The sequence below is a fragment of the Podarcis gaigeae genome (genome assembly GCF_964106915.1).
Source record: "Podarcis gaigeae genome assembly, chromosome: 3".
Taxonomy (NCBI): domain Eukaryota; kingdom Metazoa; phylum Chordata; class Lepidosauria; order Squamata; family Lacertidae; genus Podarcis; species Podarcis gaigeae.
Window position 1 is genome coordinate 27319355 of NC_139680.1, and position 27938 is coordinate 27347292.

The window sequence follows — 27938 nt, forward strand, 5'->3', positions numbered from 1 at the left end:
GCTGTTCAAATGTTATTCTGCTTTTGCCCATTAGCAGATGATCTTTGGCAGCAGAAAGTGAACCAGAAGTGACTCATCAGGAGGTGAGAATAGCAGCAAACCTCTTCTAAAGTGGACTCAGAAAATACTTTGGGTTAGGCTGACTAGGAAATGCTCCCGAGGAGAGTCATCCTTTCTCATCCCCATCTCAGATGATGAGAACTGCAGTTTTATGTCTCCCAGTGCCGATTTGCAGCTGTGGGTGCCATGTGCAGATGGAGAATTGAGCATGCCAACGGGGCACGATGAATCCAGCCAGATCAGCTCATGCCACAGTGAGGATTCTTGATGGACTATGGATGTTCCTCCAATTAGACATTCAGTGGGGGCAGAAGAGATCAAGGTCCTCAGTGATTAATGACAGTGATATCAGGTCAGCATGTGCAAAGCCACTTTAGCTCATGGCAAGATGACTGGAAATCAGGATGGGCTGCCTGAAAACCATGGCAGCTGGAGTCTGGTTTCCACTCTCATCATGTGGTTTTTAAAACTTTACTGTGCTGCCACAGTTCCAAAGAACCAATATCAAGACTTGGACCGAGCAATCTCTCGAAAGCTGGGGAAAAGATCCAGAGCCCATTATGGATGAACTATCTCTTCCTAAAGACTCTGGGCTAATGCTGGCCAGAGCAGAATGCAGGCATAGCTTTATCCATCTTCTCCTTATTGGAACAGGCAACAGCCTTTAAATAATACCCACCATATTGAGAACAAAAAAGGCACTGATGGGTTAATTGGGAGGAGGCCGAGCAGCTTTCCTGGCTTGCAAGGTTAGTTTCAGTTTTCCGTTGCTTGTTTGCTTCTTTTGCAGTCAGTAATGACTGATCATCTTAAGTAAAGGAAGCTTTTCAGACCTTATATCAGTGACTATCTTCCTTGGCATAAGACAACTAACTTACTCTGTAGCCTCCAGAGGCAGATTGAGGGCTGTCTGAGTGGTGTGCATGCACTGAGTGCTGAGCTGTTGGGGGCACCGTCTCAAAGCCCAGTAAGAGAGCTGCTGGGGTTTGGGTGCCTCCTTACCTGCCTTTTGGCCTTGTAAGGGGGGGGGCATAATACCCAGATCTGCCACTGCAGTCCCCCTTTCCTGTGCTTAGCCTTCTCCTATGAATTATCCCTCCCATTGGTTTTCATGTAGGAGAAAGTAACTAGGTAAAGGTAAAGGGACCCATGACCATTAGGTCCAGTCGTGGCTGACTCTGGGGTTGCGGTGCTCATCTCACTTTATTGGCTGAGGGAGCCGGCATACAGTTTCCAGGTCATGTGGCCATCATGACTAAGCCGCTTCTGGTGAACCAGAGCAGCACACGCCGTTTACCTTCCCGCCGGAGCGGTACCTATTTATCTACTTGCACTTTGACGTGCTTTCAAACTGCTAGGTTGGCAGGAGCTGGGACCAAGCAATGGGAGCTCACCCCGTCGTGGGGATTCGAACCACCGGCCTTCTGATTGGCAAGTCCTAGGCTCTGTAGTTTAACCTACAGCGCCACCCGCGTCCCTAGAAAGTAACTACACTGACACAAAAACCCCTTTCTTTCTTTCTTTCTTGGGGACTTGTCAAAGGAACAGAAGGGCTTTGGATCCTGTCTTTCTACACCCTGACTCTCTTACACACATACCAGCCTGTTCCTTTTAATCCCCCGACTAAGCTGCCAACAGTAAAGGGACGATGGCAGCAGAGGTTGCCACTAGGGCAGCAGGATGTTGGCTTTCCCAGTTCAGGAAAGCTGGAGCATGGAACTAATGGTAGATGTTGCTTCAGCAATGAAACAATTCAGGCTGGGAAGTAATGCAGCAGGCATGGATCCATGCAGGTGCTTCCAGGGTCTTTCCCCTTCTCTTCACATGCAGCTAGCTGGGCACAGGAAGGTGGTGGCTCCTTCCTCCATCTTCTCTGCACCTATGGTTCCAGGGGATATGCAGGAGAGTCTGAGAGCCAGCCAGGAACCCAATCAGCTGGTGTGAGGAGCTCCAGTCCTGGGACATGTACTTCCAGGTCCTATGGCTCTTTGAGGCCATTGGCAGTGTGTAGATCTGTGGAGGTTCCAGCTCCCCATCTAATGAGACCTCAGGTTCAAGGTCTTAGCAGGGCTGGATCCTAACATCTGGCAGTCCCACGGTGTTGCACCTGTGTGGATCTCCGCAGCAGCATCTTAGCAAGAGGGAGACCACAAGCTTACTGAGCAGAGGTAGTGGCCTTCAGCATAAGACAACACTTCTTTAAAAGCTGTTACTTTTGCAGGAAGGCAGCCAACCTATCTCTCCCTAATAATGTATAGGGAATATATCAACATATCAGTTAGCTGCAGCAGTCAATGGCTTCTGTTGCAACAAAAAACAACTTTTTCTGATTTAGTGCAGGCTGATCTTAAAAAAAAAATACAAGACACATAAAAAATATGTTGTTACCGGCTAAGCACGCTATAACTTTTTACATGGTTTCCTTTGGCTTTGCAATTCAAATGATCAGCTGCTGTAAATCAAGGGCCCAGCCCTTTCAAAGTGTGCCTCTGCCTTTGCAAAAATGGCATGGCAAAGGTCCAGATTTATTATCTCATTTATTTCCATATACAATGAGCTCAGTTTGCAAGTAAATTTCTAAACTTCCAGCTGCATAAACTCTGTCTGTGCTTTCATAGTCACACTGGATTCCTTCCATCTCATGCATCACTCCCTGTAATAAATATCATCTGGGCCAAATCCTGTGCAGGAACGCAATCCAGGGCAAACTGTAGCCATTGGTGGGTTTCCATTAGTGCGCCTGGTACGATAACACAGGTGTAATGAGGGAATTAGTTGGCCGGTGGAACATTTATTATTGCTTTATGTGATGTGAAGGATGGAAAGCAATCAGCTTGAATTTTAAGAACTTAGGTTGCATATATGAGGCATGCTGAAAGCATAGGCGCCGACTCCATGGGGCCTGAGGGGGCCCGAGCCCCCTCAAAAATTCGTTTGGGGGGGCTCCGCCCCCCCAATAATTTAAGAAAATTATTACCGTAAAATAAGATCGGGCGGGCGGGCGGAGGGAAGGCAGAAGCTGCTGCTTTCCTGCATTCTGCCTCAGGGTCTTACTGCCCACCCGCTTCTGTTGCTGCGTTTGCTCAAACTCAACAAAGAGCAGGGAATCCCCTGCCCTCCTGGCAAGCAGAGGGTTAAGGAAAGGATCGAGTCCTTCCTTCTAATTCTTTCCTAGTCACACTGCTTGCAGGCTCCAGCCCACCACCTCCTGCAGGCTCCAGCCCACCACCTCCTCCTCTCCGTGCTCTAGGGACTCGCAGGTGGGAGAGAGAGGGCTGGCTTGGGGGGGGACTTTTGCCTTCCTTTCCTCCCCCCACCCCGTTAAACTCCTCCCCTGCATTCTTAGCCAGCTGCTTCTCCGCACACCCCTCTTGTGCTTCTTGTCCCTTCTGTGTTTTTCCTTCCCTCCCCATTTAAAACGTGGTGACAAAGCATGGATCCACATGGATCCTCAGGATTTTTGCAATGGGTCACCCCAAATTCACCATCAGATCACATAGCATGTTCATGGCTACATCTTGCACCAAAAAAATCACGCACCCACTGTTGCCTAATAATAATAATAATAATAATAATAATAATAATAATAATAATAATAATTTATTATTTATACCCCGCCCATCTGGCTGAGTTTTCCCCAGCCACTCTGGGCGGCTCCCAATCAGTGTTAAAAACCGTACAGCATTACATATTAAAAACTTCCCTGAACAGGGCTGCCTTAAGATGTCTTCTGAACGTCAGGTAATTCTTTATCTCTTTGACATCTGATGGGAGGGCGTTCCACAGGGCGGGCGCCACTACCGAGAAGGCCCTCTGTCTGGTTCCCTGTAGCCTCACTTCTCGCAATGAGGGAACCGCCAGAAGGCCCTCGGCGCTGGATCTCAGAGTCCGGGCTGAACGATGGGGGTGGAGACGCTCCTTCAGGTATACAGGACCGAGGCCGTTTAGGGCTTTAAAGGTCAGCACCAAAACTTTGAATCGTGCTCAGAAACGTACTGGGAGCCAATGCAGATCTCTCAGAACCGGTGTTATGTGGTCCCGGCGGCCACTCCCAGTCACCAGTCTCGCTGCCGCATTCTGGATTAATTGCAGTTTCCGGGTCACCTTCAAAGGTAGCCCCACGTAGAGCGCGTTGCAGTAGTCCAAGCGTGAGATAACTAGAGCATGCACCACTCTGGCGAGACAGTCCGCGGGGAGGTAGGGTCTTAGCCTGCGTACCAGGTGGAGCTGGTAGACAGCTGCCCTGGACAGAGAGTTAACCTGTGCCTCCATGGACAGCTGTGAGTCCAAAATGACTCCCAGGCTGCGCACCTGGTCCTTCAGGGGCACAGTTACCCCATTCAGGACCAGGGAATCCTCCACACCTGCCCGCCTCCTGTCCCCCAAAAACAGTACTTCTGTCTTGTCAGGATTCAACCTCAATCTGTTAGCCGCCATCCAACCTCCAACCGCCTCCAGGCACTCACACAGGACCTTCACCGCCTTCACTGGTTCTGATTTAAAGGAGAGGTAGAGCTGGGTGTCATCTGCATACTGATGAACACCCAGTCCAAACCCCCTGATGATCTCTCCCAGCGGCTTCATATAGATATTAAAAAGCATGGGGGCCTAGGGTCACAGTGGTGCAAAAACGTGGTTACAAAGCACGGATCCACATGGATCCTCGGGATTTTTGCATTGGGTCACCCCAAATTCACCATCAGATCACATAGCATGTCCATGGCTACATCTTGCACCAAAAAAATCACGCACCCACTGTTGCCTAGGGTCACAGTGGTGCAAAAACGTGGTTACAAAGCACGGATCCACATGGATCCTCAGGATTTTTGCATTGGGTCACCCCAAATTCACCATCAGATCACATAGCATGTCCATGGCTACATCTTGCACCAAAAAAATCACGCACCCACTGTTGCCTAGGGTCACAGTGGTGCAAAAACGTGGTTACAAAGCACGGGTCCACATGGATCCTCAGGATTTTTGCATTGGGCTACTCCAAACTCACTGTCAGATATTAAAAATCTTTATAAAATAGAGAATTAAATACATACAGAATGTTAAATTTTCAGTTTTGAAATATTAGTACTAGTTTAGTACTGTATTTCTATATTACTATAGTACTGTATTAGTTATTTTCAAATACTTAAATATTTTTAGGGTGTAAGACCCAATTAAAGCCCGTTATTTACATACAGTATTACAGTATTTACATACAGTATTAGGCATAGTGTATTAACTTTATTAACTGTATTAAAGCATTAACTTTAAGATATTATATTTATTTAATGAACCCTCAGCCTTATTCAAAGTAAGCTTAAATTAGCTATTTCACTTATTAATCAAAGTGCTGTTACTGTGCGACAGCAATATCATTCTTTTAATGATAGTTTAGGATTTATTTAAATATCATTTCAGTCTTTTCAGAGCTATATATTCACTGCTCTGTAATAGTCTATAAGCATAATTGTTACTGTAAATTAAATTAGCTTTTTACGAAAATACCGTGCGTGTTTTTGTTTTGTTTCTTTTTTCAAAGCCAAAAAGTGTTTCAGGCTTGTTGAGTTTCCCGGAGTGTGGAGTTATAGAGAGTCGAGTTTTCGGGGTTCTAATGTTGATCATATGACTCTAAAATACTTTTAAAAAACTTTAAAACTCACTAATTTTCATCTAAAATTTAGAAAACTTCCCGGGGCAGGACCCCGGTATGGGCCCCCCCAATATTTTTTATAAGTCAGCGCCCCTGGCTGAAAGAAAACAAAATACTTGAGAGTGAGGAAGAAGAGGAAGAGTTTGGATTTGATATCCCGCTTTATCACTACCTGAAGGAGTCTCAAAGCGGCTAACATTCTCCTTTCCCTTCCTCCCCCACAACAAACACTCTGTGAGGTGAGTGAGGCTGAGAGACTTCAAAGAAGTGTGACTAGCCCAAGGTCACCCAGCAGCTGCATGTGGAGGAGCGGAGACACAAACCCGGTTCACCAGATTACGAGACTACCGCTCTTAACCACTACACCACACTGGGAGACATGCAAAGATTGCAGTCAATTCACATCTTTATAGTTGTCATGTCATGATCTGAGGCTTAAGGGACGAGGCGTGAAGGATTCAGAAACATCCCATCTTAAAAACAGAGATATTTTATTTAAACTTGACCATGCCCACAAACAAATAGGCCACTAAGAAAAAACGACAGCATTCCAGAATCCATTGATTGTGACATTTCAGACTGCTGCTTACAAAATATCAGTACAGATTACCAAGCATTATGGTTCATGTACAATCCTGAAGAGGGGATAACTGCTCTCTTCTTTTTTTAGTGATGCCTCTGTATTGTAATGTCCACAGAAATACCCTTCAGTGACCAGGAAAGCCAGTGTGATGGAGTTATCAGAGTGTTTAACTAGGACCCAGGAGACCAGGGTTCAAATCCCTACTGGGTCATAAAGTTCGCTGGATGGCCTTCGGCCAGTCATTGCCTCTCAACCTAATCTATCTCAAATGATTGTTGTGGGACTTAAATGATGAGGGGGACAATCCTATACACACCCCATAGAGCTCCTTGGGGGAAAGGTGTCTATATAAATGCAATCAATCAATGGGGTATTTTACAATACTTTCAAGGCTACCGAAATTTAGTAAGGTAAAAAAAAACCATTGCATGCTGGCCTCTGAGTAAGCTGTCCTGATTGGGAAGCTTCGTTGGTCCAATTGAGAAAAAGCTGAAAAGGAGAGGATATGGATGGAGAAGATCCTGAGTGAGAAGCCTTTGCTGAACATCCCTGGTTCAGTTCAGCCTCAGGCATACTTCAAAGTGAAGAGTAGATGGGACAATGAAGTGGTCTTCAAGAACTGTGGAAAGGGAGTCAATGAGATGAAAAAAGACAAAAGATTTGTCTGTGACACACTGCGGTCTGAATTTCACAAAAAGTTCATGGAGAAATAAATCAAGTACTGTAATACTTTTCCTCCCCCCCCCCCCTTTTGAATGTGCTGTGTCACTGATGGACTGAGTGGAGCAAGCTTTTTCCTACCTTCTGAAAAATGTGGTTAAAATGAAAATCTGGCAACGAGTAGCAGTTCTCCAAGTCACAGCTACCTTCTTCACATAAAATGACCCTGCCTCTGGAATACTTCCTTGTTTACTTGTTTTAGCTTGGAGCATTAATTTCCCAGAAATATTTCGTTTTGTTGCTATGAAATTACTTGTACAGTGGTACCTCAGGTTAAGAACTTAATTCATTCTGGAGGTCTGTTCTTAACCTGAAACTGTTCTTAACCTGAAGCACCACTTTAGCTAGTGTGACCTCCTGCTGCCGCCGCGCTGCCACTGCACAATTTCTGTTCTCATCCTGAAGCAAACTTCTTAACCCGAGGTAATATTTCTGGGTTAGCGGAGTCTGTAACCTGAAGCGTATGTAACCCGAGGTACCACTGTAATGGCCTTTCTGTAAATGTTTTGAAAATGGTGTACAATAAATCCTTCTCTCTAAAAAGAAAAAAGGTGGGGGTCATTCTCTGTAGTCTGACCGTCACCTGCAGCACCTGATCCTCAAAGGTATGCTGACACTGAGATGTAGAATGCATGGCCAAGCGTCTCAATAACATTTGTCCAAACTTAGTATAGGGAAAGCAGTAATATTTAATTCCCATGCAAAGGAACCAAGAGATGCTGGCCAGGGAGAAGTGAGGACAGGAAACAATGAAATGTGCCAGCTCTCTCCCCGCACCCCACTCCGTCTGACAGATTACTCTAAAATGAGCTAGTGCAGACACATGCTTAGTTCATAGGCCCATCAAAACTCAATAGTCCAGCGCACTCAAACATGACTATAAATCTGCGCGTGAAGGTTGTTAAAGCTGAGGTCTCCCCATCCCATCACGTAAATGTCTGTGTTAATGTTAGTCGCCAGCTGTGACCCTTTAGCTGATAACACCATGTTGTCATCACATAAGAATAATTAATAAAAGCAAAACAAATAAAGCCTATTCTCTTGCAAAGTGCCTGTAAAGATTCGGTTCAGCCAATTTTCAAATTTCCCTGTGAACATCCATTTGGAGCGCATTCCAAATTTCATTGCAAATGAATTCAGAGATTTGGTTTCATTGGGGTTTTTTGTTTGTTTTTGTTTTAACTGCATTCAGTATCTAACCAAGTTATCAAGCGTATCATTATTTTCCACCCCAAAAAGTCCCATTACAAGCTTCAGTTTAGAGGTTTGTGGATTATAAGTTGGAATTAATATACATGTATATACATGTATATACATGTATATACATGTCATTAGGACGTGGGTGGCACTGTGGGTTAAACCACAGAGCCTAGGACTTGCCGATCAGAAGGTCGGCAGTTCGAATCCCCATGACGGGGGGAGCTCACATTGCTCGGTCCCTTCTCCTGCCAACCTAGCAGTTCGAAAGCACATCAAAGTGCAAGTAGATAAATAGGTACCGCTCCAGCGGAAAGGTAAACAGCATTTCTGTGCGCTGCTCTGGTTCGCCAGAAGCAGCTTAGTCATGTTGGCCACATGACCCAGAAGCTGTACGCCGGCTCCCTCGGCCAATAAAGTGAGATGAGCACCACAACCCCAGAGTCGGTCATGACTGGACCTAATGGTCAGGGGTCCCTTTACCTTTACCTTATAACAACTCATTAATGTTTGGATTCATTCCTGTAAGGCACACCTAGTATCTTGTGTCAAGCGGAAGATTGGAAAAGGCAGTCAAAGAAGCACCTCTTTGCTTGCCTGCCTGAGCCCTGACTAGTCTGGATGAGCCCCCTTCATTTAACTAGCATGAAGGCACCATTGCCAGCCACTCTTGGGCTGCTTGAGCACTTGCTTGGTCAGGCATTCCGCAGCAAGGCATTCCACACCCTTTTGGGATGTGGAGCTCCCACTTTGAATCTACCCCACAAGAGGAGGTGGGTGGCAGCTGAAGCCAAGCACTCCTTGGCTGTCAGCATCTGAGTAGGCTGGGTGGCAGCTGAAACACCAGACTGGGCAATAGCCATTCACTGATACAGTAGAGGCCTTTAAATGGGCCTCCTCTCAAGCCTTGCCCAGTCAAGTCTTGCTAGAAAACGCAAAGTCTCGTGAGATTTAGCAGTGTCTTGTGGGGCTTAGCAAACAAAGCTCCACAGTATTTGAGGCAACCCCCCTGCACAAGGGTGGGGGAACTGGATCTGGTCAGACTCCTCATGGGCCAAGTTTGACAGGGGGTTGGAGGAACCCACCTGTCAATCACCTGGTGTCGCAGTGACATATCTTATAATAAGTAGTGGCTGTTAGTGAGGCAGGGTGTGATGTTGTCAAGGGATGGCAGTGCTGGCAATATCAGGGAGCTCTCTATCAGTTGGCATAATTATCTGGAATAGTCCTGATATTATGTTGTGGATACTTCTCTCTCTCAAATCTAACCTAGTAGCCAAACAGTTAAATATACTGTGCTATCTGATTTCATTTTCTCCCTCTTCGTTTGCACAAACAGAGGAAAATGTTTCATTGCTTGCATTTCTCAGAACAGTGAGTTCACAGCCTCCTGTATATTTCATAAAGTCTCGGTAGAATAGGTTAAAGATAGAACTGCATAATTAAATTTTTAATTTTGACAAACACCCTGGGTGTCTGCATCATGCCTTGTGGCAGTTATGTTAACCTCTTGCCAGCTTGACAATAAAATTATATAATATAGCATAGCAGGCAATTTGTGATCCCAAACTCAATTATATTGGCATGTTTTTGCTTTAGCAGACAGCACTTGGTGTAAAAGAAGTTGTTTATGGAGGCAGACTATGGGAGCTTCCACATATTGACAATTTTCTCTCACTCCTGTCTTTTGCTGAGAATCCAGATGACATTCCTACCAAACCATTACATTCCTGCTTCCCAATTCTAAAACAAACAAACAAAATGCATAACTCTGTCTCTTTAATTGCTGATTTAATTGTATTTTTGGTGTTTTCACTGCAGATGTTCTACGATATCTGAATTGAATTACTTTACTGAATTTGGAGGTATGGTTTGTGATATGTTTGTTGATGGTGTGTAATACAGTGGTACCTCGGGTTACATACGCTTCAGGTTACAGACTCCGCTAACCCAGAAATAGTGCTTCAGGTTAAGAATTTTGCTTCAGGATGAGAACAGAAATCGTGCTCCGCCGGCGTGATGGCAGCAGGAGGCCCCATTAGCTAAAGTGGTGCTTCTGGTTAAGAACATTTTCAGGTTAAGAATGGACCTCCAGAACGAATTAAGTACTTAACCCGAGGTACCACTGTACTACCTCTGTCCATTTTCTGAGCACCTTCCCACCATTACAGTAGTACCTTGGAAGTTGAACAGAATCCGTTCTGGAAGTCCGTTTGACTTCCAAAACATTTGAAAACCAAATTAAAGCTTCTGCAGCCAATCAGAAGCCGTGGAAACCCTGTCAGACGTTTGGGTTCCTAAAGAACGTTCGCAAACCGGAACAACCACTTCCAGGTTTGGGGCATTCGGGAGCCAAAACATCCGAGTTCCAGGGTGTTCGGGTCCAAGGTATGACTGTACTTCTTTTATAATGCAGCCCTTTGGCTAGAAGTAAAAATGTAGGAATCCCACTACAGCTAAAGACCAAAATAAAAATAAGACGAAATTAACATAGGGTCTGACAATTTCACCTTCTTTCCTTTTCTTACATTGAAACTGTAGCAAAACTAGCTGCAACAGTGACAGAGAAGTCTTGTCAATGTTACTTCTTTGTTACAAAATATACCCTGTTTTTGATGAAAACTGAAGATGTAGCAGATCGTCTTTCCTTCACCCCTTCATCCACTCTGACTTGAGTTTCAAGAATTGAAAGATGGGAAACGGACAAACCAGCCACTTTGATGCCATAGGAGCTTTTCCTGGGAATGGAGAGAGAGAGGGGATTTCCTTCCGCAATTTTAGTTAATGATATCATGTATCTTCCCCTGCAGTGAGAAAATTCCTCCCCGCTCCCAACACACACACACACACACACACACACACCTCCAGCCTCCAGCCCAGAAATCAATTAGCTTTATGGCAGTCCAATGACACGTTCCTGCCAGGAAAAAGCACTGAAGGAGGCAGCAGGGAAGGTTGTGGCTTGGCAATGGGTGTGGCCTGCAGAAAGTCTTGAGGGCCAGAGAGAGAGGCATGGAGGGCCATATTTTGTCCCTGCAGCTGAGGTTCCCCATCTCTGCTTTTACAGAGAGAAAAAGAGTGCCTGGTTCATGTTCCCTGATTGTTGCAATGGTGCCTGCAGGTGCTTTAGTTAAACAGACTGGTGTGGGTAGCCAAAGTCTCCCCAGCACAGCGTTTCCCTTCTGAAAAAAAGAAATTTATGTGGGAACTTCATTTTGGGCAGTTATCATTGGAACAGGCTATTGCTTGTATGCTACAGTAAGATCACAACTTGCACTGATTTTACTTAGGCGATCACAGCTTTCTACAAAACACTGATAGATAGGTAGATAGGTAGATAGATAGATAGATAGATAGATAGATAGATAGATAGATACGGTAGAGGACTGACTTAAGAGCTTTTTCTGCAAAAGGTTTTCCCACTGGGTCTTCATAAGATCTCATGGGGTCTTTGTGAGATCAAAGGCCATCCAAGATCTTGTGAACACCTCCAAAGTGGTAGGAATGCCCTTTGCTTCTAGAAAGCATTTTTAACCCCTCCGTCTTGCTTACAAGCCACTGTGAGGGTTGTGAAGTATCTCAAACGGCCCCGAATCTCACAAGATCTTAGACAGTGGGGGCGGTTCTGGGGATCATTCTGACTTTACGTGATTTTACATTCACATGCAACTCCTGGAAATGTAACCCTTGCATAAATTGTGTTCATAAACGTGGCATTTTTTGTGTGTGTCAGAGAACTTTTGTTATTGGCCAGTACAGAAGTCTGGGGAAACATGTAGTATGCAAACCAGTGTTTACTGTTTACTGAGAGGGAGAGGCCAAGGTCTGCTCACTTCAGAAGCCGTGTGTGTGTGGTCCATTCTAACCTTGACCAAGAGGCCAGCATGTTAAGCTTACTGATAAAGACTTATGCTTGTGTGTACTCATGTACATTCCTCCTCCATCATTCTATTACCAAGTGCTCCGATGACTTTTTATATGTCGATATTCTTTATTGTGGGGTGTTCATTGCTGTTTTTTTTTTTTTTAAAAAAAATCTTGTTTCTTGTAAGCAGCCTTGGTGGGTTTTGTATCCTGAAAGTTATGAAAGGTATGAAGGTGATAAATTGCTGGTTAAATTTTCTATAATCTGGAACGCAGGAGCGGGAGATGTGAGGAAGTCCAAAGGTGATAAGAAAATATGTCATGATATGTAATATTTTTGTTTGTTTATTCATATTGTAATTAAAAAACTCTTAATAAAAAATAATAAAAAATGAAAGTTATGAAAGGTATGGCATGAAAAGAATTCAAACAAAAAGCAAGATGGTCCTCTCTCCATTCATTTAATTAACCATTATGCAGTTTTATTATGCAATGCATGCTACTTTATTCACTTGTGTTTATTGAGTCACCAAAGATCTGTGAACATAAATGCACCCCTCTCTTTTTCAGAATTGTGCCCCCAAACTCTGGTTCCTTGGAGGTTTTTAAGCAGAGCTTGGATGGTCATCTGTCATGGATGCTTTTGCTGAGATTCCTGAATTGCAGGGGGTTGGACTAGATGACCCTTGGGGTCCCTTCCAACTGTACGATTCTATGAATGCCTGTAGCACTCTCATTAACATTGCTGCAGCATTGGAGCTACATACTATTTGATGATGGACCTGAAGTTGGTTGTGTTAGTATAGCCAGTCATAGTTAAGAATGCATGTGCTGGTGCAAAAAGAAAAAAAGAAAAAAGAGAGAGCTTTAAGATGAGGCCATAAATCTTAATTTTCCAAAGTGTCATTATGCCCTGATCCTATATGGCTTGTAAATACAAGCACTTTGGCATTCATAACACTCAAAGCACCTCTGAGCCTCTCTTGGGTTATTTGCAGAAATGTGTGACCACTGTTCATGCAGAACAAAAAGAAAGAAAGTTTAGATTGAATGTCTATTTTACATTTTAATCACAAATGTGGGGCAGTCCAGATATACACCAGAGGTGGGGCTCGGGACATTGTGCTGCCATTGACATGGCTCACCCTCTCCTGTTTCTCCAGAGTTTGGATATGGCGTGGGTAATCTTACGTTTCCCTTATTATATTATAAAGCATCCCAACTTGCTTTGGATTCCTCACCCCTCTCCCTCGTTCACCAAGGAGAATGATGGGTTAAGGAAACGGAGAACAAAACAAGAATTAATGGGATGCATTTCCTTGAAAGGGGGTAGTGATAAGATATGAATAGAGGTAAAGTACTTGGTATTAGTTGACGACAATTGGATTGTGTAATGAAGACAAACACGAAAGCGAGTTTTAATACTTCACTCCTAAAGTCTACCAGCAAACAGTCCCTGGGGCATGAGAAACGCCTACGGTGTTGCTTTCAAACGGGCGCCACTGACATTAACCTATCAAAAGCGCGCGGCCGCTAGTCTGTTCCGCCTGCTGTTTCTTTTTGCAAGGCAGACGCGAAAGGCACCAATATAGCTCGACTTTGGGATCTAGTAGGATGGGAGGTCCAGGGGGGGGGGGTTGGGAAAGAGGAAGGAAATCAAACAATATGCAATCCGGAGGATGTATATAATGATTGTTTGTCTCGCCAAAATGAGATGAAATGAAAGGCGAGCCTCCCTTTCAGGAGCTCGCGGTACTCAAGCGCCACCTACAGCTGCTGCGCGAAAAGCAAAACCCCGAAGCAGGAGACGATGCCCCGAGGACAAGCTTCGATTCCTACAAGCCATGAGCTCACCCGGCACGACACCCGGCGATGTGGGAATCATCTCTCACCAGATTCACCTTGGCGGATTCTGGTAAATAAAATAATCACCGTAAATGCTCTGCAAAGGCGTCCGGGCTCTAGGAAACCGAAGGAGAGGAGAGGGTGAAATCATTAATCCAACTCAGCTTTAATGATCCATCTACGAGCCAGTCGCTGGCTGTCTCCCCCTCCCCACGAAGCTGCAAGCCCGGCCCCCTTCGCACTTCCACCCGTTTGCAAGAGCCGCGGCGAAGGGGGTGTGTCTGCAGACATGTGGGGGAACTTAATAAAGGCCGAGGGGAGGAGCCGGGGGGCGGAGCGGAGCGGCGCCATTGGCTGGCCCCGGGAGTGATGTCACCCATATGAAACCCTGATAACTAGTTCGGAGAGGACCCGCAACTTTTGCAGAAGGGGGAGTGTGATCCAGCGACATCTCTGGGTCCGGGCGGCTGCTGTGGCTGCTGCAGGGGGAGGGGAAAGAGCCGGAGCGAGTCCTGCTTCTGCCGCTGCTGGAGGAACGGCCAGCGGCAGCAGCCCAGGGAGAGGAGCAGGAGAAGGAAAGGAAAGGAGGAGGGGGAAAAAAAAGCCGCTTGCAACTTGCACACCGGGCGTCACCTTGCAACCGCTCGCTCGAGGTGTGCAAGCAGCCGGTGGGAGCCAAGCAAAAGGAAAAAGAACGTTATTATTATTTCCAAGTAAAACGCGACAAGGCAAGCAACTCAAGCGAAGCGACACACCCCCACCATGGTGCAGCAAGCGGAAAGTCCAGAAGCCGAGAGCAACCTGCCCCGAGAAGCGATGGATACGGAGGAAGGCGAGTTCATGGCTTGCAGCCCGGTGGCGCTGGACGAGAGCGACCCGGACTGGTGCAAAACGGCCTCGGGCCACATCAAGCGGCCCATGAACGCCTTCATGGTGTGGTCCAAAATCGAGCGGAGAAAAATCATGGAGCAGTCGCCCGACATGCACAACGCCGAGATCTCCAAGCGCCTGGGCAAGCGGTGGAAAATGCTGAAGGACAGCGAGAAGATCCCGTTCATCCGCGAGGCCGAGCGGCTGCGCCTCAAACACATGGCCGACTACCCCGATTACAAGTACCGGCCGAGGAAAAAGCCCAAAATAGACCCGTCCGCCAAGCCCAGCAGCGCCAACAACCACAGCCCGGAGAAAAACACACCCACCAGCGGCGGCGGCGGCGGCGGAGGAGGCGGCAACCACGGCAGCAGCAGCAGCAGCAGCAAAAGCGCCAAAAGCTCCAGCAAGAAATGTAGCAAAGGGAAGACGTCGTCGTCGTCTCCGCCGAAGCCCGGGTCGAAGCTGGCGGCGCACCCGGGCGACTACGGCGGGGACGAGTACGCCCAGTTCGGCGCGCTGAAAGGGGGCGGCAAGGCGGCCAAGTGCGTCTTCCTGGACGACGAGGACGACGACGAGGAGGACGAGGACGACCTGCAGCTGCGGATCAAGCAAGAGGACGACGAGGACGAAGACGACGAGGAGGAGAGCCGCCGGCAGCAGCAGCAGCAGCAGCAGCAGCTGCGGCGCTACAGCGTGGCCAAAGTGCCGGCCAGCCCCACCTTGAGCTCGTCGGCCGAGTCGAGCGAAGGCGCCAGCCTGTACGACGAGGTGAGGGGCGGCGCTGCGGCGCACGGCGCCAGCGCGGGCCGCCTGTACTACGGCTTCAAGAGCATGCCCAAGAGCGCCCCGCAGGCCGGCCTGCCGCCGGCTTCCTCCCGCTCGATCTCCACTTCCTCTTCGTCCTCCTCCTCCTCCAGCAGCGGCGAAGAGGCCGACGACCTGATGTTCGACCTGAGCTTGAATTTCTCGCAGCACCCGCACGCCGCCTCCGAGCTGGGCGTCGGCTCGGCCGCCGGGAACCTGTCGCTCTCGCTGGTGGACAAAGATCTGGATTCGTTCAGCGAGGGCAGCCTGGGCTCCCACTTCGAGTTCCCCGATTACTGCACCCCGGAGCTGAGCGAGATGATCGCGGGGGACTGGCTGGAGGCGAACTTCTCCGACTTGGTTTTCACCTACTGAGAGGAGAAGGACGGAGGGGGAGGAGGAGGAGAAGCGATGGGCAGGTGAACAAGCTGAGAGAGCGATCAAAAGGACTGGGAAGCAGAGAGAGGGGGCAGATCGGGGAAAGAGAGATGCTTACACGCTGAAAAGTGGTGGAGTTTTGAAGTAACGACGACAAAAAAAATGTCTTTGGGTTGTTGTTTTTTTCCTTTTCTTTTTTTCTAAGTCTTGAAGTTAGTTCCAAACCGAGTCTGGAGTTGTGATTTTTTTTTTTCCTTCCCGTTTTTCTTATTTTTCCCTTCTGATTTTAATTGGTGGTCGCAACAGCAGCAGCAAGGAGAGAAGAAGAAAAAAGCAAATGGGACTGGGGGTTACAAAGATACAGAAGGCGCTGTTTGAAGCTTGTGGGTCTTGCGATTGAAGTCTGGAAGATGGTCTGCAAAAAAAAAGAAGAAGAAAGTCTTTTGGCAGCACAACTATTACTCAAGGGGGTTTGTGGATTTTTTTGTTTCTCCTACAAAGATTTTTAAAGGACCGTTCTGATTTTTCTGATATATTTCTCTCTCTCTCTTTTTATTTGTAAAAGGGACCATTGCAACTGTTTTTGTTTGTTTGGAGGGAGAAAACTGATGTCTTCTATGCATCCGATTCTTAACAAAGCTGCAGGGAGCTTGGAAAAAAAAATGCAGACTGTACAAACGCTTACAAAAAACAAAAACTGTGAACTGACTTAAGATCAGAGTTTACTTTTCAGATCAAATTGTTTATGGTTTTACAAATGTGATTTCTACTTGCCAACTTTTTTTTTGTAACTTGTTCCCTTATACCTCCTTGATTGAATACCAGACAGCCTAGACCTCAGTACACAAAGGTATTGAAACATTTTTGATACATAACAGACCTCAGTCTTTTTTAAAAATTAATATATTTTCAGGCGTATTTTTGTACAGTGAAAGGGAACATTCTTGCTGTGTTTTTTCAGTAAGACTTTTCAGGCACTTCTTCCCTTTTATTTTTATGTTTTATTTTTTTTCCTCTGTTTTTAGCATGCAAGTTATATGGGTACGTTTATGTCCTGGTTTTAAAAGGATTAAAAAAAATCCTTGCATCTAAAGGCCTTGTGGTTTAAAAAGAAAAAAAAGAAACACTTTTTTGTACAGCTATAGTTCAGATTTGTTCAATATTTGTAGGTAAAGATTTATTGAAAATGGTGATATAGACCTCAGAGCTGTTATCTTAGTTTAAAAGATTGTATATGTACTGTACTATAGTAGGAATTTATGTATCTCATACGCTGTGATATGTGGATGGGGGCCCAGATGGAAGGTATGAAACTGGATTCTCGACTTTTTTTTTAAGCAAAAAAAAAGATGGAATGGGAAAAAAGAAAGGCACATAGTAAAAAAAAAGTTTCTCATTTTGTGCAATATAAAGTACAGACCATCTGCGTATTTTGTAGCAAACAGTGGCAAAAAAGCAGACTTGTGCACTGTCGACATCATTGCCTGTTTGTTTTTTTTTAAAAAAAGAAAGAAATGCTGAAAGTCTGTATCTTGACAATTTTAATAAATCAGCTGGAACTGATAGAAACTCGATTCGCTATTAGTGTCTATAGAAGGGGCGCTGGTGGAGACGCCATGTATAATAGCCAACCCCTCCCTCACCCATGGAGGAGCCTTAGCTGAGGCTTCAGGGAGTCATATGGGGGGGGAGGGGAGCGAAGAGAAAAAAGGGGGAGGTTGAAGGTAGCATATAGACTTTTAAAGGGCTGATCCTCCTCTTTTTAGACCTCTTCCCTTGCTTTCTCTCCCTCTCTCCCCCCTTCCAATATCCTCTTCTCCCTCGCGCCTTCTCCCTTTCTCTCTCCCCTCAGTTATCCCCTCCTTCAGGCTTTTTCGTCGGAGGTACTGAGTGGGCGGAGGCGAAGCAGGAAGGCTGAACCCGGGGACGGGGAAGGGGGGAAAAAAGAAAAGAAAAGGCAAGGCGGTCTGGGCTCTCTGGTTCAGCCAGTGCGTGTTTTCGGGCTGTGCGTTTGGGCGGCGCGCGCGGGGGTTTCTTCCTGTCAAGAGGTACCAAGGATGCTCGCGTCCTTGGGAGCCGGCAGGGAAGCGATTGTGTGTTTGTACGTGGGAGCTTCGTGTAGCTGTGCTGTGTTGGAGGCGGGCGGGTCACCTTCAGGCTCTGGGTGGGTGTGCGCGCGCGTTCATTTGTGTGACTGAGGCGAGAGGTTTATTTCTCACAACGGTCTCTCTCTCTCTTAGATAATCCCTCTCGCCACGGACTCCCTCCCCGCTCTCCACCCTTCTCTCAGGGGAAAAAAAAAAGATTTTTATTTATTTCTCCGAGGAGAAGGGACGCCTTTTTCTCGCCCTCCCTCCCTCCTTTCTCGACGCGCTCTCCTTGAGGTGCTGTTGCGGGAGGCGTGAAAAATGAGGGACGAGGGTGCCTTTCCTTCAGGCAGCCTCCCGGGCTGAAGCGAAGGGGGTGTGTCTTGACCATGCGCGGCGGGCGCTCGGTCTCCGCTTGGAATGCTTGTTTGCTGCGTCGCCTCAGGAGCGCGCGGCTGGAGGGGGATGGGGACGAGGAGTGACGTTGTCGGCGTGTGTTGTTGGGGGGGGGGCAGGAAAGAGGTTCGTGCGGTCAAATTTTCAGTCTGAGCCGTGCCTGCCGTTATTTTAGCCGTGGATAGTTGGAAGAGCGCGCCGCTTGCCTCCCAGACCGTTCCTTCCGTTCTCCTCCTCCTCCATCCTAATTTCCAGAGGAGAAAGGGGCGTGGGGTGCGCGCCTCCGTCTGGCGCGCCAGCTCGGAAAGGGAGCGAAGGGGGGGTGAGAGATAGAGTGCGTGCGGCCGTGTGTGTGTGTGTGTGTGCGCGCGCGCGCGCCGGGATGGATGGAGGAGGGGAGGCGGCTGGCTGGGGAGACAGCAGCGTGAGCATCCATCTCCCCTCCCCCTTCCAGCCTCTGTATGCGCGAAGGGAGGCTACCTTTTCTCTTCAGCGGGGGGAGGAGGAGGGCTGCTCGTGGCTTCTCTCATTTTTCATCTCTTCCCCTTCTTCCTCCTCCTCCTCTTCTTCTTCTTCCCCCTCCCCTTCAGCTCCAGTTCATCCCGCAGCCTTTCGACTGGATATAATTGAAGAGCCCTGGTGTGTGTGTGTGTGTGTGTGTGTGTGTGTGTGTGTGTTTTATAGGCAACTTGGATGTAGTCCTTCGCTTCCAGGCTCCCCTCCCCCTTTCCTTTCCAATGGACTTTTATATTGAGCCTGGGCAGAACCCAACCGGCAGGCACCTCTTGAACCTGCGGTTGTGGCTCTTCCTTTCTTCTCTTTATTGGCCTGGGCGGGACCTCTGGGTAGCTGTAAAAAGATGCTCTGGAGGAGAGGAGGCCTTTTGCATCTCCCTTGCCTTATTACACTCTTGCTTAATCAGCAGCCAGAGCAGCAGGGAGCCGCTTTACCAATGAGACATGCTCCAGTTCCCTTTTCTATACTGAGACCTGGGCCTATAGATGGGCCACAGGCAGGGGGGCTTAATCTTCTGCCCCAGATTGATAGATATTTTCATGCACATTGGAAGGGGGAGGGGAAACAGCAACAATGTTCTATTGCATTTCAGTCTTACACTTTGGGCCTTTGGACAACAAATACGGACGAATGTTTTAAGTAGACGGAAATCCTATGCATGTTTTCTGAAGAGGTGAATGCCGTTGAGTCCCAAGTTGGTATAGGATTGCAGCCTTAGGTAGAAGGATGGCCTGTGGGGCAGGCCATCCTTTTTCTTTTTAAGTTTTACAAATAAATCACTTGCACAATTGTCAGTACACTTGTGCTGGCAAACTTCAGTGTAACCAGCCCTAACTATGTTTTATTCAGAAGTAGGTCCAAGGAAGTTCAATAGAATTTAGGGATAAGTAGGTGTGATTACATTTTACCTGCTCAAACTATTAGGACTTACTTTGATGTGTGAAACGTACTTAGGATTGGGCTGTTGGTAGTTTACGTGGGCATTTTACTCTCTTGGCAATTCTAGAAACCAGTACTGTAGGCTTTCAGGCTTGCTGAAGGTCAAGTCCTGCCTACACGTTTGTGTGGCATAAATAGAGCATTTTAAAAAAATAATTATGCTTATAATCCTTGACATCTGGGCATCTAAATTTTAAAATTAGTTTATTGAATGTTTTAAAACTCTCCAAATCAAGATCTTCTCATTCTAAATGGGGGAAAAAAGTTTGGCCTAAAGGTTTATTGGGCTAAATGATCTTGGCATAACTAGAAATTGTAATATATCTTTCATTGTGTAAGTATGAGTCACTGTGTTTAATATAATACCCAGAAATACACTTGGCTACTGATAGCCTTCAATAATACAAAGATTCTTGGGTGGTGGGGTTGGTCCTTACATTATTAGTGTATTTATAGCTTCTTTCAAAAATTGTATTGCAATCTGTTGAAATATTTGAAAGCAAAAGAAGCAGAAAGAGAACTCTGCTCAGCAATTTAGCCATTAATTTTGTAGATGAACACCACCAAGTTCATCCACTGGGGCTGATGAATTCCCAGACTTTACTTAGCCCAAACTGAGTTAAAAGGTTTTCATTCTCTTAACTATGGTGTATGTTCATTGGTAGAGATGGTCTCCCAGTCTCTCTATTTTACATGCGTCCTTGTTTATGGGTGGGGGGTGGGGGTGGGGAAGCAGTGGGATTGTTGCTGGTATTTAGTAAGCTATGTATTAACTGCATTAAAGTTAAGAGTGCTCTGCATTGATAGCAGGAACTATGTTCCTAGCCTCTGCCTCTTCACTTCTTACATGTAGTTTGTATGCTTGTGTGCGTGCATGCATGTGTGTGTCTTAATTCATCTAGATATGAACTATTTGGATTGAGTAGTACAGCTGCATTTGTTCTATTGTGGGAGTGGGTTGGAAACAAGTTTTCCAAAAGCAAATATGAAATTGTGTGAGTTTGATGGAGGGACTAAGCTTAGGGTTTGAATGAATGTGCAATATACAAGGAAGAAGAACTTGCATTTTGTCTGGAAAGGTTCCCCCCCCCTCAATTTATCCATTTGATGGGTAGGGGTTTTTTTCCGAATTCAAGAAGAGAATATTGCCATTCAGTCCTGTGAAACTATTAGTTTTTGCTGCTGCTGAAATTCATGCCAAAATTCCCACTGTTGGTGGGTGGAAAGCAATCTTGCTGTCAGTAAAACTGTCATTGGGGCAGCCTGTTTTCCAGTGCTGTCATTGTAACCTGAAGCACACTTACAAAGAATTGAGATCCATTTGGCTCAGTAGGACCTGCTTCCAAGTAAACCTGCACTGCATGTTTACTATCATCATAGTAACATACAAGTTCCTGATTCTTCCTTGTTGAAGTGTACATGTGATCTTTGCAGACTACTTCAGGCATAGAAACCCTCCGCTGCCACAACCCTTGGCTGTTTCACTGCTGTCTTTTTAATAGTTCCTCGGCACTTTTCTTCTCTGTGGGTGAGGAGATGCATAAAACAAAATGTTTTAATGATTGTCAGCTTTTTAATATATGAAAATTTCCTGATCTATAAAGGATAACATTTAAAAAAGGCAACCTAAGATTTTTTTTAAAGACACTTTTTGGAAGGTGAAATCCAGTTTGTATCTTTCCTTCTGGCTACATCCTCTCTAATGTTAGAAAATCTAATTTGCAAAATGTTTAATTCTTTAAGGGCAATATATATGACAGATTAAATAGAAAAGATTGATTAAAAATGTCTTTTAAAATTGTATTTACTCAAAATATGTAGATGTCCATACATGCAAAAGGTAACTTTTTCCTAGTGTAGTAGCTACAAAAAGTGATTCGAACCTATGAGGCCTTAACGGCCATTCATGCCAATGTAAATTGGTTATAAAAGTATAGTTAGACCAATCTCTATTGAATGTGAAGTCAGAATCAGACCCTGAAGACATTTTAGTCTTTGGAAGTCTACTCTACAGAACTCTCTTGGTTCTATATCTCCACCTTTGTCACACATTCCTATTTTATGGCCTGGCAAGATCCTCATCCTGCACTTCTTTGAGTCTGATTTGTAATTTTCAGTGTTTTGAATTTTGGGGCCTTGATTCTCCAGTAGGTTGAAAGCATAGTGTTTTGTTTTTGTTTTTCACAGCCTCACCCCTTATTCTTCAGTAGTTACAAGAACTAGGGAGAAATTCCTAACTTTTATCTTTGTATTTCAACCTTTTGACTCCCAATCTCTCTATCTTCCTCCTCCTCCTCCTCCTTCTCCACACACAGTAAGTTGTGGAGATTTTTCTCCCCTCCCCTTTCCACACACTACCTATAGCAATTAACTGCCTACTTGATTTTTACCCTCCCTTCATGGATGCAGTGAATTTTTAAGAGAATTTCACAAGCAAGTAGTTTTTTAGTGAGTTTAAAAGTAAACAGAGTTTTAAAAGCCTATTTTTATATTCAGTATAAAGCACAAATGTGCAGAAAGTGTAGAATGACTTACAAAAAGGGAAGTAAAAGTCCATAATATTTCATGTATAAAAGTAATACCTTGATCGGGTATTGGTCCTCCTAGAACAGCCCAGTAGTTATGCCGGTGCAATGCTAGGATTATAGAAACATCTAGAAAATGATGGTGGATAGCTATTTCAAAGGAATGACTTCTATGAATAAAAGCAACCCCAAAATCACTTTGGCCAAGAAGGGGTTGGTGGTTCTCAAGGATGCACAGTCAACCTGGAAGTTTGAAAGTGGAGTTCCCTGTCTTTATTAAGTCATCACACACCTCTTCGTATTTGTGGGTATTATTTCATGCCCAAATGTTCCCTGATGTAACCTGAAAAGACATATTCTTATTGGGCTCTCTGGTTAATTATGCTTTCAAGAAATCAAATTCTAATATAGTTTACTTTGCTAACATGTCCCATTAATTTCAATGGAACTTGTGTGTACCTCAGTAAGTCTCAATAAATAATCTCAATAAAATTGGGATTATCTCCATAGTATTTTATCTTCTGCAAAAAAATGTGATGATGTAATAAACACTAACACAGGAACTCTCATCCTTACTGTTAATTTTTATTTACATCTTCCTGCTTATCTTCAAACTTAGCTTGTGTCTACTCCTGGTTACACCAGGAATGCAAGGTAGCACCATTGCCATTTCATTTGCAATTTCTGGTTTATGAATGTGTACCCACACATTGGAAGTTTGGAGTCTACATAATGCTATGATCTTTTCTTGCTCTTTCTTTCTTTCTTTCTTTCTTTCTTTCTTTCTTTCTTTCTTTCTTTCCTGGTGGGCTGTTTTAGTTTGGAGGCCTATTGTACCAGTGTGGGAATCTTGATGGTTACAACATTTTAACGAGATGTTGCATGATGGCCACAGGTGGAGTAAACTGAATGTCTTTAGTTTTATTTCTTCCAGCATGACACTTTTAAAAAAATAAAAAATATGTAATTTCAAAATAAGGAGGGGGAAAAAAAGAGTTTTCAAAGGCCACATGAGAAAAATAAAGTTTTCCATAGCCACTCCAGGTATGGGGAGGAGAGGAAAGCTAAAAAGTCCTTTTGTTTAGAAGTCTGAATGATGATGGTGGTTTGTGGGGGGGAAAGACCTTTTTAAAGGTTTTTGCATGCCAGTGCACGGGCCTATTGCTGTGGGAAGGGGGGGGGGAGAAGAGAGTACGGTTTGCTTGAGGCAATGCACTGGAGGACAAAAGTGTTTTCTAGCACTAGGAAAAAAAGAAAATGCATGGCAGAGTTTCGTCTTCTAGTAGACTATATAGCATGCAGAGTTTAGTATGTGTCAAAACAGTGTATGACATTGCTGTATCAAAGTTGTAAAGTTAAGCATTATTTATTGAAAACTATGTATTTTTTTTTTTTGTAAAAACCTGATCACCTAGTCCTAGAGGATCAATATCATTCACTTGTGCTAGTACTACATTCTTAACCAGCTTCTTTACTACAGTACTTGATATGCAGTCTTAAGCGCTCAGGGTTGAAAAAACAGTCCACTGCAATGTCTCTTCTCTCTTTTTCTTTTTTTCTTCTTTGGTCAAGAATGTCAAACAAAGGAACAAATTCATACAAGATATACATAAAGCAAAAAAAAAGGTCTAATATAGTGGTGTGATCAATCCTTACATGTGTTTTACATGTGGATTTCCCCCCTGCCCATCCAGTTTTGTATTCTATATCTATAGAGAGGGTTCTGCTCTTCGTTTTGTAGGGCAACCAAAATTCTCAGTCATCTGTCTTTCCAAACAAACATGGCTCATGGTCCCTCCAGTTAGGATAGCCTGGGGGGAAATAGTATTCTGTGCCCATCTGTCTCAAAACAAGGCAAATGTAATTTCTGTTTCCTGCTTTTAGCATTTTGGGTAAAACCTAAGGATTCTTTTGGCTCATCAATTCATGCAATGTTTTAAAGTTGAACATGAAATAAAGAAATAAGAGAAGTTTCTACTCTTGGATTAAATACCAGCAAACTCCATTTCTCTATCTTTTTTCTACAGACAATTTACACTGTAAATGTATTTTGACATAGAAATAAATCATTCTGTATTAAGATTCTTGATATGAAAATGTTTTTATGAAAATCTGTAATTGGAACTATAATATGTTTATAAAATGTGTTTATGTGGTGGAAGTTTGTTGTATATTAAATATGGTTTTATATAAATGATTGTGTTATACTGTAGAAATTTCAAAATACACAATTAACACAACCCATTTACGCTGTTCAAACCTTGACTGTCTAAAACTCCTTTTAATTTGGTTTCTGTGTACATTTTCTCATGTAGCCCCAAGGTCAAATAACCCATGTAAGCTTGCCTATTTAGCAAAGGTGTTTGTATAATCAGAAATTCAAATATTTCTCCCCACCTCCTAACCACTGGAATAAAAACAACAACAACTTTTCATCAACTACTTAAGCCTACTTGAATGTAAGCTAATTCCACCCCTTTTTAAGTCAGCTAATTGACCCCGGCTTAAGTAGTTTGTAGATGGCTAGTCTTGTCTTACATAGTGCTCATCTCATAAAAGTAAGTAGCATATTGCTGTATTTTCATTTGTGCCCAACACGGCATACATGCGACTATAGTTCAGTAGTGGAACATAGATGTTCTCCATCAGCTTTGGAAGTTCTTAGAATAACATCTGTTAATTGGTACAAATTATTTATGTCTGACAACGTGCTGCACCACGATTACCTGTAGATGTGAAACTGAAGAGTTGTCATCATTTGTGTTCAGACTGAGGGATTAGACAGAAAGTATTTTAAGGGTCTGTGTGCAATGAGGAAATACTTACAGAAAGAGGTACCAGGTCGCAAGAGGGTGACTTCCACCTTTACTGACCATTTGGACTAGTACTATTTGGCAGAAGGGTGGTTAGAATTCCTGTATAGCTTTTAAGTGTGAAGTGGGCCATTTCTGCACACCTGTCACTTGAAAGCCCCAAAAGACTCAAGCCAGTACACCTCTTACAATCTGTCATCCTGTAATGAAACTCTTCACACAAGCTCATATAAATTTCAAATGATTTTTTACGCATTTGTAAGCTATTTGCCCCCAAAAGGATAATAATTCTGCTCTGGATATGTTGTTTATTGGTCTACATATGTCATTCATTCCCCGCCTTTTAGAACATACCTTCACATGGTGGCTTCCCATAATTAAAGCAAGAATACAGTACAACATGAAATGCATTTTTTTTTTTTAAGGAAAGAAAAGCACCAAATAAAGCCAGCCATAAAATAAATAGCCAAGAAGGGGGGCGGGGTTCCCACTTGAAGGCTCCAAGAGAGGTCTCCAAACAAAGTCCTCTTAGGAGGAAATTTGACAGATTTCACAGAAAAGGTTCTGTCCATGGTACCTACCAACCTGACTAACTTTAACTGCAGGTTATAGGACAGGGACTTACCGGTAACAGGCAGTTCTTATGGCCTAGGTAGGTTCATATGGGTATAAGTGCTCCTTCAGATAACCTGGTCCCAAACCGATGAGGGTTTTAAAGGTTAACGCCAGTACTTTAAATTGAACCCAGAACAGCAAAAGATGGCTACTTCTGCTGAACGTAATATTGGTGCAGTACAGGCAAGTCACTTATCCTCCACAAGCATTTGGACGGCTGAATTGTCTAGTTTTGGGAACTATCTAACAAGGCAGGCTGAGCTCAACGAGAGACACATTACAATAACCTAGCCTGGATGTAACCAGCTTATGTGTGACTGAGACCCAGGCTGTTTTCTTCAGGTAGGGTTTCAGCTAGGTAAGCTGGTAAAAAGCACTCTTCTTTCTTGATTTCAAAATGCCTTGAAGCCTGACTACTCACCATACACAAATGCATGCAACCCAAAAGCTGATGCATCTGCTCCACAGATTTGGGAGGAGGGTGATTTTGAGCAGATCAGTTGAAGGAGCTGTGTAATCTTTCCTCCAGCCCTCCACATCTCAGATCCAAATTAACCACATGGTTTGCTCTCCTCGTGGCATTCCAGATGCAGGTTGGTCTTTGCAAATGCAGCTATAATCCCACAGTTGGGGGAGGGTGAATTGAGAAGGGATTGGGAGCAGTGAACTGGTGGAGAAAGAGTTAAGCCCTATACCAGGGGTCTGCAACCTTTAAGACAAAAAGAGCCATTTGGACCCGTTTCCAAAGAAAAAAAAAACTGGGAGCCGCAAAACTCATCATTATAAAAATAACTTTTTTGTCACTTTTTTATTATTTCTTTGTTTGACTCCTCAGAATTACTCCTCCTCATGGAAATAAACGTTAAATTAACACACCTTTTTGTGTGTGTGTGTTCTTCACTCCCCTTCAAAACAGTGACCAGCGTACATGCCCCTTACAATGTAGCGGGTGGGCGGGCAGGAAGGTGACGTCAGGACGGTGCATGACTAACGCACGCATCGCCCCCATGCGACGTCACAGCCAGTACAGCGCCCGCCACAGTGGGGAATGTCGGGGCGCACAATGCGCCTCCTCCCCTCGCTAGTATCCGCCCCGGAGCCGCGGCAAAGGTGTAAAAGAGCCACATGCGGCTCCAGAGCCGCGGGTTGCTGACCCCTGCCCTATACACTGCTGCTCCATTCAAAAGCACACTCTCCCAACAACTTTGCCTCATTCTCTTGTGTTATCCGCTTCCCACTAGATGACTTCTTGGAGGAACATTTGTGCCTAGTGGATGCTGGAACAATTGTGCTTAGCTGTTACAAGGGGAGAATAGGGAAATGAAATAACAAATCAATAGTAATAATAACTTATGTACCTGACGGTGATGTGATCAGAGTTTTTAATTCTTGTGAGGTTATTCTTGTGAGGGAGTTACACTTTATAACCATCCAGGCAGCCTTTCACAACGCCTCTGATTAAGCAAATATTTCACAAAGAGCTATGAAGCCATAAAGTACACCATAGTTTTGTACTTGGTCTATTATAAATGTTCAAATGAAGAGAAAGATTTCCAGAAATATATATGCTTTTAAATCCTGATTCCATTCCCATTGCATACAGCCAAAAAGCAGCACTAAAATCCTCATAAAACATCCAATATAAACATTATGATTCTTATTCAAGATTAATATCCTGAGTTTCTCCTTGCAAGTTTTGGAGCTGCCTCTTTGCCTTATGACAGGCATACACAGTATTAGACATCTCATTTTTTTATTGCTCCAATATCACACATTTACTACTCCAGGTTCTGATTAAGGCCGGCCCTATCATTAGGCAGAGTGAGATAGCCACTTCAGGCAGTAGATACTGGGGACAGGGAGTGGCCCTTAATAAATTAGCCTGCTAGCCTCAGATGCAGTAGAACAGTGGTGGACTTTGGACTTTCAAATTTCAACACTAAAATTTGGCAACCCCACCTCTCACCTTTCTTCTTCTTCTTCTTCTTCTTCTTCTTCTTCTTCTTCTTTTAAAAAAACATTTTATTAAGTTTCAACTTTTTTAACATATACAGTCTTTCCCCATGCAGTTGTTTT

At 44.5% G+C, this 27938-nt stretch overlaps 1 protein-coding gene across 1 annotated transcript; it reads left to right on the plus strand.

Annotated features, from left to right (window-relative positions):
* Nucleotides 1-14317: 14317 nt before the first annotated feature.
* SOX11 (SRY-box transcription factor 11) lies at nucleotides 14318-17540 on the plus strand. The gene has a single exon (XM_083730586.1). It carries the CDS (start codon nucleotides 14679-14681, stop codon nucleotides 15966-15968), a length of 1290 nt encoding a protein of 429 aa, XP_083586712.1. The 5' UTR covers nucleotides 14318-14678; the 3' UTR covers nucleotides 15969-17540.
* Nucleotides 17541-27938: the final 10398 nt, after the last annotated feature.